Source organism: Labrus mixtus, chromosome 9 (assembly GCF_963584025.1).
Source record: "Labrus mixtus chromosome 9, fLabMix1.1, whole genome shotgun sequence".
Lineage (NCBI taxonomy): Eukaryota > Metazoa > Chordata > Actinopteri > Labriformes > Labridae > Labrus > Labrus mixtus.
The window spans coordinates 10,431,660-10,448,468 of record NC_083620.1 but is presented as its reverse complement, the minus strand read 5'-3'; the positions used below and the strand labels follow the sequence as shown (position 1 = coordinate 10,448,468).

Below are 16,809 nucleotides of genomic sequence, written 5' to 3'. Positions count from 1 at the left end.
CAGACTGTAATTGGACAAAGAAGGAAAGAAAGCACACTAAGGACAAAGATGGCTGAAGGGGAGACACTACAGGTGAATAGGGTAATATGTTATCAGATGTTGCCAACTTCCCCAGTTGTTTCTTTGATAATTTTTTCCCCCACAAATTTCTGAAATATTATTTAAAAATATTCACTATTTTGCATACATTTAAACCACACAATTTTAAGTGTTGAATAAAGCCATGTTATGTAAAATCTTGTTTAATTCAAAGGTTCCTGGGCTCCTGAATCTCAGTTGGGAGAGCAGAGCACTAATAAAGCTGAGGTTTTGGGTTTGTTTGTGGTGAAACAAGTAAATGTATTGACTGCTTCACAAAATAATTGGCGGGGTCCTCTGAGTTCATGGATCCAGAAATTGGAATACCATCCAGGATTTCTCTGTCACTATTTTAAATAATCCTTAACCTGGACCACAAGGGTAGACCTGGTCTACAGGGTAGACCTGGCCAGGACAGCAGCATAACAAATTAGAGACAGGAAAATCAAACAAGGAAACATAATGTTAACATTAAATGTTTAGAATTTAAAATACTGACAGGAACATGTAACCAAGTCATTCACCTTTTACTTAGAAGCTCTAAAAGTTGATAGAACAACCAATTTCCTTACAGCTGAGAAACTATTAATATTACTATTGATGTAAGATGTAGCCTGGCTCTCAACTTGTCTGCTGACATTGTCTCAACAAAACATCACACATTGCGATTGTTAGAGTGAAATGCTAGCTGGGGGAAATCACAGCTCAGCCTCCTATTCAATTGATCCTGCCTACAGCAAAAAGATTATCACAAAATAAATATACAGTGAACACACTTAACCCTCTGGGCTCTATGCTGGCCATTTGTGGCCACTTTGTTTTTGTGACCACTTTAGCTGTTAATGCATATATAGACACAAGGGTCTGACTTATTTTTTCTGATTTTAAAATTTTCAACTTCAGCTCTTTAAATACATGAATGAACGGTACTGCACGGTACACTTTTGGCCAATTGAAACCCATGAAAACTACATTTTTTAATTCCTTCATATTTACAGTATAAAATAATACAATTTATGTAAAATTGCTTTCATTCTAAAGTCAACACTTGAAAATTGTAGTTTTGAAAGTTTTCTACCAGATGCTTACTGCACTCCAATGGAGCAAATTAATGACACAATCTTTACATAGCTGTGATCTTAATGATGTCAGATAATGATTTGTGTTTGTGCATGAAAAACAAAATTGTGCCTGTGTGTGAAATTGCAGCACAAATATGTATTTGCTAGATAATAGGGAAATAAATTATGATGTATCTTTCTGTTGATGCATATGCAAGCTATTGAGCTTTGAGTTTCCAAATCAAACTTTGCTTTGATGTTGAAAGCACCTGTAGCTTTCTTCTCTTCATAAAAAATGCCAAACACAACTACACAATAGCCCTTACATACCCAAATATCTACTCTCCAAAAAAGAAATCACAGGACATGTTGCAGAGGTGAAAGACGCAGCTCCAGGGGAAACAAAAACAAACTATGCACTGTTTATAAATCTGTCCTGGGGCCTGTACTAAGGATTTGGGGTTAGTGAGGTAACTTCAGGGTTAACCCTGGGTTTTCATTCCTACGAAGGTGGTTCACTTGTTAACTGGGTATATCACCATGGTAACTTATGCTGCACACCTAACCTGCTCCAGAGGAGGTTATGTTGGAGATGAGAGATCAACCTCAAATCAACCAAATCATGTTTACTAGACAGAGTGTAAAAACGAATTTCCCCTCGCGGGATCAATAAAGTATAAATTATTATTATTTAACCTGTGAAAATCTGCGCCCACTGATCGAAAGGGGGGAGGACACTTCATGTGTCCCGCATGATTTTACATTATAGTCCGTTAAGTTAAGATTGTAAACATACAATAAATCTGAATTAGATTCTGCCACACTGTAAAATTAGGCTGTTCCTATCAGTTTTGAGTTCACTTTTATTCTTCTAACAGTGGATTATAAGTTGTCTGACCTGACGTTAAAAATATTGTTTTTTAGGCAGAAGCAGAGGACTCAGTTAATACTTAAAGTATTTTCCTCTGCAGACACAACTTCCTGCAAGTCAGTGTGGTTCTGTCAAAAAAAGCCTTTTTTGGGGGTTTGTTCCTCTACTATTAAGAAAGCCATTGATTGTCTCGAGCCATTCACTTTGGCATTAGGTTTAAAAGTAAATGTAAATAAATGTGAGCTGTTTGCCCTAAAAGATAAACCAAATGATTTAAATGAAGTTTGTGGAATTCCTGTAAAATATATTGTTTCATATCTTGGCATCAAAATCTGTAAGGATCAAAAGGGAAAGGATGGACTTGAACTTGAATCGAAAAAGACAAAGTACTTTGAGTTTTCTGTTGTATCTTATATCACTAGAAGTCCACTGATTTACACACGTTAAACTGTGTTTGTAATTACTCTGTGTTTTATGTCTGTAACTTCTTGTTGTGCTGCTGCCCCTCTTGTCCAGGACACTCTTGTATATAAGATTCTTAATCTCAGTGAGGCTCTCCTGGTTAAATAATTTTTTTATTTTAAAACAAAAAAAAATTAAATCCCTTGATGGAAAACATAAAGAAGAAATTTGATTAATGGTTATTAAGAGACTTATCTTTAGAAGGACGTGTATTGCTGTCTAAAAGTGAGGGGCTTTCACGGCTTATTTCCAGCAATGGTTCTTGATGTTCCACAAAAAATAATGAAACAGATTGGCAGGAAGCTTTTTGAATTTGTGTGGAAGAATATTTTTTAGGGAAACGTGTATTGTGTAACTCGTTATGTGACAGGCGTTTAAATGTATTACATTTTGGCACATCAAACACAGTTTTCAAAGTTAATTTGGTTAAAAGACTAGGAAAAAATAGTTTATGGTATATTATACCAGAACTTATTTTTCAAAAGGTAGGTGGTATTGATTTTCTTTTACATTGTAATTCTGATATTAACAAGATTCCCGTTAATCTGTCAAACTACTATAGGCAAACTTTATTATCTTAGTTAATCATTTATAAGCACAACTTCTCTCCACACAAAACTCTAATTTGGAACAATAAGGATATCAGATATAAGAATAAAACATTGTTCTTTAACAGCTGGGTTAAAAATTACATTTTATTTGTGACACAATTATAAAATGAAAACAGACTGCTGTTTACTTACACAGAATACTTAAAGAAATACGGAATATAGTTACTCCTAAGGAGTTTGCCATTGTTGTTGATGGAGTGGGACTGAGAGCGAAAAATTATTCATGTTATATTTTTTTATTTTGTATGGTAAATATTTTATTCACAAGTGTAAATGGAATCAGAAAATACCAAAAATACAACAATTTAAAATAGAAATGGAACACTATCTACAAACACTACATGGACTGAAAGACAAAAAAGCAAAGAAAACTCTGGATATTTGTGAAAAATTGTTAATGTAAGCATGTTTTTCAGTTCATCAGACGTCCTTTCCTCCACAGAGTGACGTGAAGTGACGTCGGTTTGCGATGATGATATCAGCTGATCATCAGCTGTCTGTTTGTGTCCACACACATATGCACTGTATTATTTCCAATAAAATACATACAGTAAAAGTGTATCGTTTGTGTACTTTACCTGATAACAAACATCATGAAGAACAACCTGCAGTCTGCTAATAAAGAAAACAAACAGACAATTTCTACCGACTAAAAGCTTAAATAATAATAATTTATTAATGTTTTGTTTTTACTGATAATATGATAGTGAACTGTGTATTTTATAATTTAAAAAAAATATGGATGTCTCAGGATTATTGTAAATTACAGAACATTTTCAAACCTTGCGATCATTAACGATCATGATGAATGTAAAACGTGTTAGTGACAGAAAATAGAAAATGCTGAATAAAGAGAGAGAGACTCCTGGTCGACTCCACATCCCGCGCAGTAGGTGGCGGTAATGCACCTGAAAGCCTCCCGCCACGAAGCTGAACGAAGAAGAAGAAGAAGAAGAAGAAGAAGAAGAAGAAGGTCATATGACACTTTTATCAGCTGACACGAAACTGCAAAGATGGTGATCTTCAGTGTGTATGTTGTGAACAAGGCTGGAGGTTTAATTTACCAATACGACAATTATACCCCGAGAGCCGAGGCTGAGAAAACATTCAGCTATCCTTTAGATATAGTACTCAAGCATCACGATGAAAAGGTAGTCGTTTCATTTGGACAGCGAGACGGAATAAGAGGTAATGTTTGACAGCGTATCGTTATTTATCACAAGCTAATGGAGCTACTTCAGCTGACGACGTCTCCTACGATATTCAACAACTATAAGTAGACACATAAACGCTTTATTGTACCCTTCAGTATAGATAATTATAGAGTTGCTTAGCCCGACTTTTACTGCAATAACTAGTTTCTCATTAAGTCAGCCTTGTGCTCTGTATTCACTGCGTCATGTTTCAAAGCTTTCCGATTTGTTGACTTGTTTTTTTGTGTCCCTCTCCAGTGGGCCATGCAGTGCTGTCTATAAATGGAGCTGATGTGATTGGCAAGAACACGGCAGAAGGAAAAGACATCCTTGAATACTTGAAGGATCCCTCTAATTATCCAGTGTCTATTCGTTTTGGACGAGCACGCCTGAGCTCCAATGAAAAACTGATGCTGGCATCTATGTTCCACTCGTAAGACATATAAATATTTATACATAACCACTTACTTCACCTTGGGGTTGTTGAGCCAAGTACAAGCCATAGTTTTCCCGTGGGGATTAATAAAGTACGTTAAAAAGATGTTTCACTTGATTTTAATGACATGCTTTTGCAACAATTTGACTGTGCTAAGCTCCAGGTTTAAAACTATTTACTCATCTCACAGTGAAGGACAGACAATTATTGCAATGCTTTATAAATCAGTCAGGTCTGACCACCGTGGAATCATTTACCCGTTAAAGTTTTGCGTATAGTTTTTAAGTTTTATAGATATAAGTGCAGCCCTGACGTAAGAATTATAGTTCCTGTTTTGTGTATGTCTCCAGGCTGTTTGCTATTGGTTCACAGCTGTCTCCTGAAGTTGGCAGTTCAGGGATTGAGATGCTAGAAACTGATGTCTTCAAGCTCCACTGCTTCCAGACTCTAACAGGTGAGTGGTGTGACTGAGGGCTGCTATAGGTGACATAAAGACTGGGTGCCATGATGTTGTCAGTCATGAGTTATAGTGAGAGAAAAAGTAGAGACAGTAATATTTAGCTCAAGTGGCCCATGGCAAATCCCCTTGTGTTACATCCTTATAAAACGCCCCCCCCCCCCCCTTAAGATTGTCTGCCCTTGTCACTTATTGTATGTCTGAGTTAAACATTTTTAAACAGGTTACTCTTCAATGGATGATTTCTTGATATTTCAGGGATAAAGTTCATTGTGCTGGCGGACCCTCGACAATCTGGCATTGATGCGCTGTTGAGGAAAATTTACGAAATATATTCAGATTTCGCCCTCAAGAACCCATTCTATTCTCTGGAAATGCCAATAAGGTAGTAGAAAGTATCATGATGATTTGTCCTTCATTCTATTGTTCTTATGTGTTTTAACCTTAGAACCTTAACCTTACATTTTATACCTCAAAATACATCTCAAGTGTCCAGTGTCTAACACACACACACACACACACATGTAATTGCTTGTCTTTTAAGCCACTTGTTGATTTTCTGAATTTCAGGTGTGAACTCTTTGATCAGAATCTGAAGAGTGCACTGGAGATTGCAGAGAAAGCTGGCAACTTTGGAGCTGGATCTTGAACCAGGGAAGACCAGAGCACATTTTCTATCATTTTAATTTCACAGCAGGTTCAGAGGCATTTTAAGACTGGGATTGCAGTTGGTTAAAACAAATGACATTTTTATTTAATTTTCCTAGACTGGGATTGAATACTATGTAAATAACTTTTTTGTAAATATGTGAGAATTAAATTACAACCTGCATTTAATTGTTTTGGCTCCATTTATATAGAATTATGTCTGATCTAACTTCAGTCAGCTGGGTGAGGTACATAAGTATGAAAGTAACTGAAAAAGAAAAATTGAAGTATTCAAGGTTCATTCAGTCCACTGGCCACACATTTAATTTCAACAAGACAGTAATGTGTTGTATTCTCTATTCATGAGATATAGTTTATTTTAATGTACAATTTATAATGTGCAGTAGTTTACATTCCCTTGTTGAGTTCTTGATGCCATGTTTACATACTGTAAAAAAGATGTGTAGACAGGTTTTATAAGAAAGGAGATCAACTTCTCAGAACCTCTACTTATGTTTGTCTGGTGTAAGACTGACCGAGAAATTCTTCATTTAAAAAAAAAAAAATGTTCAAGTAATGGAAAATTAAAATACGCTGTTCACCCAAAGTATTCGGTTTCCTCGGGGGATCGAGGATGAGGTGTAGTGATGGTTTATTCAGTCTTCTTTGACACATGACCCATCTTTGTTCGAATGTTGCGCAGCAAAAAAAATCCAATAGTGGCAGCAGCACATGTGATCTCTGCTATCCAGAAGGCCATTTCCCAGCCATGGTACTTGGCAATGGTGCTGAACGGCAGGCCAGACAATAATCCCCCAACTGAGAAGATGATAGGGGTCATGGTTTGGGTTATTCCAATGATTAGGGATATTAAGTTATTTAAAACCAATCTACTCCAGCAATGTCTCGAGGCATAGAATCTTACAATATATAAACTGAATAAAGACAAAACTTATGACAAATATAGAAACTTTACCTTGGCATTGCATTATCAAAATAACAGAAATTAGTAACAGAAGAAAATACTGATGTATGTGTTATTGATGCACAATATGCTTAATCTCAAAAAAGAAAGCCAACAAACTTACTGTTAGCCATCAGGGCAACAATTGCATGGGATGTTCCACAGTAGTTGGCTGGGGCACTCTCATTGGCTATAACTCCAAACAATGCTATTGGTCCATAGGAAAAGAAACCAAAGGCAGCACCCAGGCTGAGTATCCAGACCTGATGTACAAAAATCCACGAGAATTACAAAATCTGTTCAGGATAATCTAAGTCATTCATTTTGGTCCAATCGGATGTCAGTGTTCAAATACCGTTGAGCTGTGTGGAGTTACTGCGACTCTGAATAGGTACATGGACACAAACATTCCAGCCATCATGCAGATCAGGATGAAGTGGCGAGGATTGCCGTAGATTCTCTTGCCTTGCTGTTCAAAATCAGTAAATATATTAAATAAGAGATTTTTTTTTTTGCTCTCTATAGGCAGAATTGTATTAGACTTTTATGTATAAGTTACAAAATGACTAATGTCATGTAATCTTTAGCCTGCAACATATTTAACATTTGTACCAGGATACTCCCACTAAGATACAACATCTCATTTACAAACAAGTCTTGACAAAGTTACTCATCAAAGAACAAACAGTGACTTACACAAGCAAAAAACAAACAATAAATAAGTAGTGTCCAGCAGCAGGCCATTGACTGGCCCGATAATACAAAAATGATATCCCAATATTATGACATAATCTAGTTAAAGACAACCCTCTGCTTTCTGAATGATAGTGAACATGTCAACCTTTTTGCTGCTCCTCCTCCTCATCTATACGATTTAAATCATACAAGTGTGTTTAATATATAACTCACTGTGGCCACAGCTTTATCAGAGATGTATCCTGCTGCAAGACTGCCCAAAAGGCCTCCGACCTCCAGGGCACTCATGTATGAGCTACCTATAAAGAAGAATATAGTGATTACAAAGAATAACTAGCCAATTAACTCTCTCAAATTAATAGAAGGTGTTTTCTGTGCTCGTCCTGTGTACCCATAAGTGTAGACTGCCCCTTGTCTTGAACGAGGAACAGCTGGCCCCAGTCAGTGCAGGCTGTCTTCACCCCAAACACCACCAAGTAGGAGACAGATAGCAGCCACAGGTAAGGTGACAGAAGGAATTCTGACATAGTGCTTTTATCACTGAAGGATCCTGAACGGGAAGCAGGCATAACAATCAGTATTTTTCCCAATTCATTGTTCTGCCCTTTTTGTATATATCTGGAGCATTACTGTCCACACCAAAAAGTTCATTTAACATATCCAAGGTAGGGTCTGAAGGAACGTCATCTTCTAACATACAACTTTAGAAAATGATGAACGGTCTTGAGCTTATAAAGCGCTTTTACACTGCAAAACACTTTACTTATGTCTAAGCAAGGTGTAGCAGCACACATAGTGGCATGTGAAGGGCACACTGGGTACAAAGTCCACTGAGTCACTGACCTTTCATCACAACACATGAGCACATGCTGTCTGAACACACACACACACACACATTGGCAAAGCAGGTACAATAAACTGTAAATAACCTATAACAAATGTCATGTGCCTAATGACATTAAAACCATATAGTAATAAACAATCTCACCTTCTTTGCTATGTATTGCTGCTGCCTCTATGTTGGGCAGCCCCACCTCCTTAGGCTCATTCTTGATGAGCAGCAGACAGACAAAGGAGAATGCCACACAAATCATTCCAGATACAGACAGTATTGTCCTCCAGCTGTAACTCTCGGCCAGAACTGTGGCAATAATGGGGCCAAAGCTGCCTGCCAGATTCATGCTGCAGGAGAGAACTGCCCAATATGTTCCAAACTGAGAAGGTTCAAACCACTGAAAGGAGAGAAGAGGACACAAAGACATGACACCATGATAGAGATAACAGGAAATGTTGTTATCTTACACAGAGGTGTAAAATAATCGAATCAGTGTTAAAAACTGAAAGCAGATCATATCCCACTAATGGTCATTTAACAGTTGTCATTTTGTATGATTTGACAGGCTACAAAACAGTCATGTCAAGAAAGAGTGACTGAACGTGCCGTCATCAACAAGGTTTTCTCATGATATGTGTTTTCCACAATTAAACATTTTAACATTCCAATAAGCTGATGGATAAAATGTTGCCTGATTTTAGGGGGTGTTGCAACACCCTCAGTTGACTGTAACCTATAGTTCACAGGTTCACCTTCGCAGCTTGGTAATGCAGCTGCTTAACTTTATTTATTGCCTGTCTGCCTGCCTATATATACATATATATATATATATATATATATATATATGTGTGTGTATATATACGTATATATATATATATATATATATATATATATATATATATATAAAGAGAGAGAGAGAGAGAGATGATATAGTGGTATGTGGTTCAGCTACCTTTCGCAGCACCCTGCCGCAGGGAGGCCAGCCAAGGCCCTGACCCAGGCCGTTGAGAAACCACAAGGCAGAGAAGACAGTGACAGTTGATGACCAGGAGAAGACCACGTTAATACCTCCCACCATGCAGAGGCCAATGGAGAAGAGCCAACGGGCACTGATCTGGTCAGAGAGCACGCCACTGATGAACTTACTTATAGCATAGGACAAAGACTGACTGCTGGTGATCATGCCTAGAAATAGGGAAGGTATGAGAATCTGTGCATTTTATCAAAGCACTTAAAATGTATTGCAAAACATGGTCGGGTCCTTTATATCTCCAGCATACAGCACTGTTCTCTGTATAGCACACTAATAATTAAAGAATGAAAGATAAGGATAGTCAAGAAAATACAGTGTCATACCCAGGTCATCCTTATCCAACTCAATTTCTTTCATCAGAGAGGGCATCACAAAAGAGAAAGTCTTTCTGTTAAAGTAGTACAGTGTGTATCCTACAAACATGGCCAGAAATATAGTGCCTCGGTAGTATCCATAACTTTTCGTAGCCATGACTGCAGATGCATACAAAAATGTAAAAGCTGAAAGAATGTCTTGATTCCTGACAGACCTCTGCTGCCTGTGAACTTTGCTTCAGGATCCACCGACCAGAAGCAACTGCTAACATGGGGAGTATCCAACCGGTAAGGATGGTTAATGTTCAACTTCTCTTCCCCAAAACTGATTAAATCTATGTTGTCACAAGGTGCTGCAGCTCAGCCAAATGGATGGAAAGTAATCGGTTATTTGGCATAAATGTTGTATCGGATCTTTTGTTTTCTTCAGCCAGCTATTAGCATTCCTTTACAACTGCTTTATGGTAACGTTCATCTATTTATGCATGTCAATCTGAGGCTGTTATGGATGAAGTCCTCTGATTACTGCAGTTAATGATTAACTGGGGAATCCAATATTGTAGCCCAGGAGGAGTCTCCTTACCAAGCTAAGGGATGTGTGACCTGTGTTGATCATTATAGGAATGTATATAGGACAGAGGTATAGGTGCATATAGCTGCAAAGAACCATTTAATGGCATTATGTACCTCATTCCTGAGTGATCAATGGGCAATTTTAAGCAAAAACATTTTGAAAGAGCTTTTAAACCACTTTAGTTATAAAAGTTCTATGTGAGAAAAATTAATTGGTTTGAGCAAACTAAAATCAATACTGTGTTAATTAGCCTAAATCAGTTATAATGCTTGCAACAATCCAAATAAGGGTGCATTAACAACCTCTCAAAGTCTCAGTGTGCAGGTAGGTTACCGCCTTACCACCCACTTCTGGGTCTGCTCTGATTGGTCTGCCGATCCGCTCTCTGTCGTTATTGGTCAGTTGCTCAGCACGCTTCTCGGAAATTTCAACATGAGCAGCAGGGCACAACGAGCCAATGGGCTTAGATCAGTGATCTCACACTGACAATGACGCCGCACTGACAAATTTTTTTTGAGGGGGGCTAGAACCGAGCGTTACATGCAGCTAATGCTACAGCTAACAGGAGGAGGTAGGAGAAGCCGCGGACTTTGAATTTTTGCACATAGACACCAGGCGTGCCTAAACATGCACAGGACACTTGGAAAACACACTAAAGAGCATATAAAACCAGAAAAAGCAGAATATGGGACCTTTAATATTTTAGATTAAAGGATAAGGTGAACATTTCATGGTTATTTAATACATTTAGTCAATGCCCTAGTTAATTAACGTTTTTAATGCTTGTCTTTTCAACATTTTTTTTTAAATATATATATTTATATAGCCTATATAGTTTTTTTTTTACTGAATGTATTTTTAATTTGTCATGCAATTAGTTAAAAGAGTGTGTGTTAACATTTTCTGAGAAAGCTGGTCAATCATTTGTGCGTACGCATGGTCTGAGGAATTTGATTGTTGTTCGCAGAGTAAGAATAAATTCAAGTAAGAATATATTGATGAATCCCAGATTTGTGCATCAAACGTTCGTACACACGATTTAAGCACATACTTGTGCGTACGCACTGTTAGTGAATGAGACCCAATGTGTGTATTGTTGTTAGCTCCATAGGGCTGCCTTATGGTGGGGCGTAACACTTGTTTAGTTTAACATTACAGAGACTCTGACACATTTGTGTTTTTTTTTTTACTATTTTGCCTTATCCTTCTCTAGCAGTCCTTGCTAGCACAATGTCGGACTCGGACAATGTCATCTGACCGACCAAACAAAAATACCACAAAAATACAGCCACATGTAAGTAGTTTGAATTGCATTATAGTTACATGTTTCTATGTATTTCTGTTTGTACTTACATTTATAGCCTACAGTTTAGGCCTGGGAAATAATACAAATAATAATAATTTTTTATTTTGATAGACCGCTAATTAGCTAACTAGCTTCTACCAAGATTTTCATTAGTTGATCAGCTTGACAAACCCAAAATAGTGAATCAAAGATATCCCACTCACATATTTTGATAACCTTACTTGCATATACCCAGTCAAAGACACCAGTTATCTTAAATAAATTACAACAATAATAATACATGGACTGAGGAAGATTGTGCTAGTTGAAGCTAATTCTTTTTCTAACTTAATTAAACTGTAAATGCTAATTATGTGCCTGCTGTCTTTACTTATCTGAACCTTGTTTGTTTAACAGGACCTGCTGAGACAGTAGTTGAGAGACTTCTCAACAAACTGCAGTCTGCCTTAAATCAATGCCATTACTTCATAGAAAACGGTCCGAAGCGAAGCATCATCCAGTCTCCCGGGAGAGAGAGACAGTGTAGAGCTAAGAACACTTCTAACTGTCCTGATTTATCGTTCCCATGTGCCACCAACATGACTTGAATGAGGCAAAATGAAGCTGATGTCACACTGCTTTGTTGCAAGAAAGGCAGCTAGTCTTTCCGCATCAAGTTCCTTGAGATCTTCCTTTATTTCATTTCGGTCAGGACCACTTTGTCAAAAGAATACTTTGACGCAATTATTTATATTTGGCGGTATGGCTCTGAGGGATCTCCCTGCCCTTCCCGTGCATGCAAGGAAAGCTATAAGGCAGGAGATAAAGTATATTATATTATATATATTATATTAAGATATAATAGATATCACCATGAAACTTTCTCAGTTGATTACTTATGTTAAGATAAGAAAAAAATGTATTATGAGCTTTTTGCATTTTAATGTTTAAATATGCAAATTTGGGACTATCTAATTAAATATGTGCTAATTTGCATACATTTTAAAAAACAAAATTGATCATGTGATAAAGCCAGGTTCAAAATATTTTTTTCATTTTGTTGACATATTAGATGGAAAAAAAAATACAGAGGGATTTATGGATATCTACTTTTGTTATCCTATAAATCAGAATATACTGCCAATAGCCTTAAAAAATGCCATGCCATGTTTTTTGGCATAAAATGTTATATAAATCAGGCTAGGAGTAATATATTTACAAATCCCTCTGTAAAAGTCTTCATAATGTAGCTAGGTCCAAGACTGGAAAGCTTGGTGTGTATAGGTGCAACTGAAGTGGAGATTTCAGACTTTTTTTGAGACACACATTTCTAAAGGAAAGCATTGCTAACAAGCAAAACAACTTCTCAGTTCATTGGTTATAACAATTTAGACCAACAACTGAATAGAACAACATTGCCATATAAGAACAAAAAATGTCCACACAGAACACAAAGTTCACCCATGAGTTTTTACAGGCTAGATGCCCATGCCTGCACCATATGTAGGCCCCTCTTGCTGATGCCTTATCACTTTTTTAGCTGTGCACTGATTCTTTCTGCGACGTTTTGCAGACTCAGACTGGATGGTGTCAGCTTTTGTGATCCTCAGCATGTCGGTTTCTCTGATGGTGGTGATGGTAATGATAGTGCTTTCAAGCCATAGCTGATCCATAACAGCAAGCATGGAAGAGGCCCCCTCATTAAAAGTTGCAATGGCCATACTTGCTGCTGCCTCAACCCTACTCTTTTCGGAGTTTTCGGATAGCGGGCCCATACCACCGAGTTGAGGCACTCACGAGCCCACACACTCGTGAGTGGTACCGTTGGAAAGCCCGTTGCCACATTTGAGGGGGTAGGACCTAGTGCTGCACTCCTATCAAAAGTTATCAGACATCCACATTTCACGTCTGAATTTGACTTTTCACCCACTTCCCGATGTGCTACAGGCACTGGTACCGTTGGAAAGCCTGTAGCCACAAATGGGGGGTAGACACTAGTGCTACGGCGATGCTGTGCTCCTATCAAACGTTATTCAACAATCAGACATCACGGAAACCTCGACATAGCTGCTTCCGGTACTTCCCGATACTGTTGGAAAGCCTGTGGCCGCAAATGGGGGGGATGCATCTTGGTTTCGAGTCGATACGACCTTCCAATCAAAAGTTATTAAACAACTAGACATAGCCAGGTGGTAGTCATCCCTTATCCTAACCCTCTAAATCAGACCTGGGCGATAGGCAGTAATCATCCCCGTAACCTAACCCTAACCCTACCCTAATCCCTAACCCTCATCCCCTCTCGGCTGTAGCCACGCAAACACTCCAGGTCCTGTCCAAGATGGAAAGGCAAGGTCTCTCTTATGCCAGGAGCATGGAGGTCTACAGGGACCACGGCATGCCTTGGATGTCTGTGGTGTTGCAGCGGCTGCCACAGCAGATGAAGGGAGTCTTGCTGCTACACACACTTACCTTCATTTCGTGTGTCGGGGTCCTCATGAACTGTGGCTTTGTCGACTATTCAAAGCTCCTCGAGGTTCTCCAAAAGATGTCCTTGGGAGGCATGTCTCAGTCTGGACTGCAAAAGCTCTAGATTCAGATTCAGCTCTAGATTCAGGGCAAATTCACCTTGTCCAAGGTGAAGAATGCCCTGATCTGGAGGCTGCACCCACAAGTACCCACAAGTCCCGCACAAGATTGTGCAGCAGGCTGTGCGTATTCCTTCCTTGAGAGCCCCACCCACCGACAATGAATGTGTCCAGCCACTGGAGGACGTCCAGGCAGTGGAGGAGCAGGAACAAGACGACATCAGACCTCCTGTCAGATCCGTTGCCTGGTGTCTTCCAGCCAACACAAAGAAGGCCTGGTCGGATTTGGAGGTGTCTATCATAGATAGGGACAAGGCAAAGACACACAAAGAGGCATATGCCTTGTACATGGAAAAGTGCAAAGACAAATCTCTGCCAATTCAGACCCTTGCTGCATTCAAAACACAGAGATTGCGTTAGTAGCGTTAGTGGACTTCAGTGTGTACATAGTTCTTTGTGTATTTTAGTAATAAATAATACTGTTCTTTCGTTGCTATGATTGTAAAAGTTTTTAGTTCTATATTCATGTTGTTTACTTAGTCTAGTATAGTTCAATTGTTCATTATTTAAAAAAAAAACTCACATGGACTCTGCCTTGATGTTGGCACCTCCTGAATACTCCAGAATAGCGCCTATAACTCGAGAACGGAAGGTCGGACGGACTCGAAACCTTGATTCGTCTAGCATAATAACTGAACCAGTGGTCTTGTCCCTGAGTCTCTACGACCTTCCATTCCTGAGATATGGCCAAAAACACTTTGATCAATCACCGTTCGACCACTTCCTGATGTGATACATACTTCAGAGTGCTACAAATGGAAAGCCAGAGCCTGCAAATGGGGGTGCGCATCTTGGTTCCAAGTCTTGTTATTAAAATTTCAAACATTCGAACATGCAACCCCCTTGCATCTTGGTTAAAAGCTCCTTTCCTAACATACCCTAACCCTAACCCTCTTTGCTCACAATTCAATATTCTAACCTCTCCCAAACCCTTTTACTAAACCTAACCAGTCGGGATGTGTTGCAAGTCTCACTAAGTACACAAGTCCACTCACAAAAATGACACTTCAAAGACTCCAAATGCTCTGTATTGTGCTCCTAAACACTTTCTGAATCAACCCTTTGACCAAAACACGTTTAGGTATAACTCCACAACGGAACGTAGCATCCACTCCAAACCGCCATCCATCCAACATATTTTGACCACGCTGAACACGCTGGTCTTGTCCTTGAGTCTCTACGACCTTTGAAAGATCCTGTTTCAAACATCCCTTTCCCCTTTCCCTATAACCCTAATCCAGAGAAAAAGCTAACAAGCTGGACAAAGGATCCAGCTCCTTCAGGATAGGGTGACTCACAACACTCCTGTCTGGATTCAGATGTTCCCTCTCCGCTTTAAAGCTGAACAAAGCTACTTAAGAGACTTTGTTTGGACACTTTGGGCCTCAATTTAAGACAGTAACCTGTGCTATATATGTGTAATCTGTGCTTGCTTGGTGAAGACAATTATTTGGTTGGTTCCACAGGCCAGGATTAGCTAACCAAACCTTGGTTACAGCCGTTTTATAGCATGTAATTGCCTCGTTTGTCCACTAGATGGTGGTAGAGCTCCAGAGACTGCCACCTGAGGCATTTTTTTACATTGTTCAACTCCCAGGTATATAGACATAGGAGAGCTTCTCCTCGTTATCCCTTCCTCCTCCTTCCCCTTTCAACCTTTTGATTTAGCCTAATTGTTTCATAAAATTAGTCCCTTTTGTTTAACTTATAATTGGATTTGTTTGATTTAGTTTCCATTTTTAAGCATTTCATAGGAAATTAATTAGAATGTAATTAATGAATTAACTTATTGCCTTTCTTTTTTTCTTAACAAACACCATTTAATAATGTTTCTCTCTAATTTGAATCTGAGGTCGAGCTTCCTGTTTAAACGTGCTGTCAGCAGTCTATTGTGACACAGATCTTAAGGGTAACACTGGAGAGAACGTATATATATACACATATATATATATATATATATATTAAAGGGAGCTTGTAGGGCCTGCCTCGGGGACTTCTCCTGCTCTGAAGGCTTTTATTCAGGGAACAGACATGGATTAAAATAACTAACTCCCTGTTCTGCATGCTGAACATAAAGGATTCCTTCTCTTCCGTCATGACCTTCTTCTGCTCTCAGCTGCAGAGCGAGAAGTATAAAAACTAAATTCTTTCAAAGTTACTTCACTTTCTAAGCTGCCAAACAATCAAAGACGATCATAAGATTTAGTGTGGACGGAATAATCCTCCTCATGACTCAGGATTGAAATAAATTCTTCTTTGTGTGTTTGAGCTATAGATCCCTAACCCCTTAAACCTGTGTGTGTGTGTGTTTTTGCTTCAGATGAAACATTCAGAAAACCAAAGTGTCACGAAAACATCTGTTTCTAATCCCGCAAATAATTGAGTGGAAACCTATCAGTGTGTCTGTCTGTATGTGTGTGTCTTACTGTGTGTATCTGTGTGTGTGTGTGTGTGTTTGTGTGTGTGTGTGTGTTGGTGAAACAGCGCGAGTGGAAAACACGGGAATGATGTGGTTTTACTCCTGAATCCACAGAGAGAGCAGAAACCCCCCCCCCCCCCCCCGTCTGTTTGTGTGAAGTCAAAGAGACGAAACACATTCCATAGTCTGAACCACAGCAGCCATATTAGTTTACTTTTAGAGGAATT

General features: G+C 38.7%; 2 protein-coding genes across 2 annotated transcripts; one reads left to right on the top strand and one right to left on the bottom strand.

The window, feature by feature from the left end:
* The first annotated feature begins 4,050 nt into the window (after positions 1–4,050).
* trappc4 (trafficking protein particle complex subunit 4) lies at positions 4,051–6,006 on the top strand. Its single transcript, XM_061046204.1, has 5 exons — positions 4,051–4,271; positions 4,535–4,709; positions 5,063–5,166; positions 5,428–5,554; positions 5,740–6,006. The coding sequence occupies exons 1-5, from the start codon at positions 4,097–4,099 to the stop codon at positions 5,816–5,818; spliced, it is 660 nt and encodes a 219-aa protein (XP_060902187.1). The 5' UTR covers positions 4,051–4,096; the 3' UTR covers positions 5,819–6,006.
* A 367-nt stretch (positions 6,007–6,373) lies between these two features.
* On the bottom strand, positions 6,374–10,265 carry slc37a4a (solute carrier family 37 member 4a). Its single transcript, XM_061046203.1, has 8 exons — positions 9,669–10,265; positions 9,265–9,497; positions 8,466–8,709; positions 7,869–8,027; positions 7,691–7,776; positions 7,137–7,250; positions 6,906–7,044; positions 6,374–6,636 (listed from the first exon to the last, which is right to left on the bottom strand). The coding sequence occupies exons 1-8, from the start codon at positions 9,814–9,816 to the stop codon at positions 6,470–6,472; spliced, it is 1,290 nt and encodes a 429-aa protein (XP_060902186.1). The 5' UTR covers positions 9,817–10,265; the 3' UTR covers positions 6,374–6,469.
* Between the last annotated feature and the right edge of the window lie 6,544 nt (positions 10,266–16,809).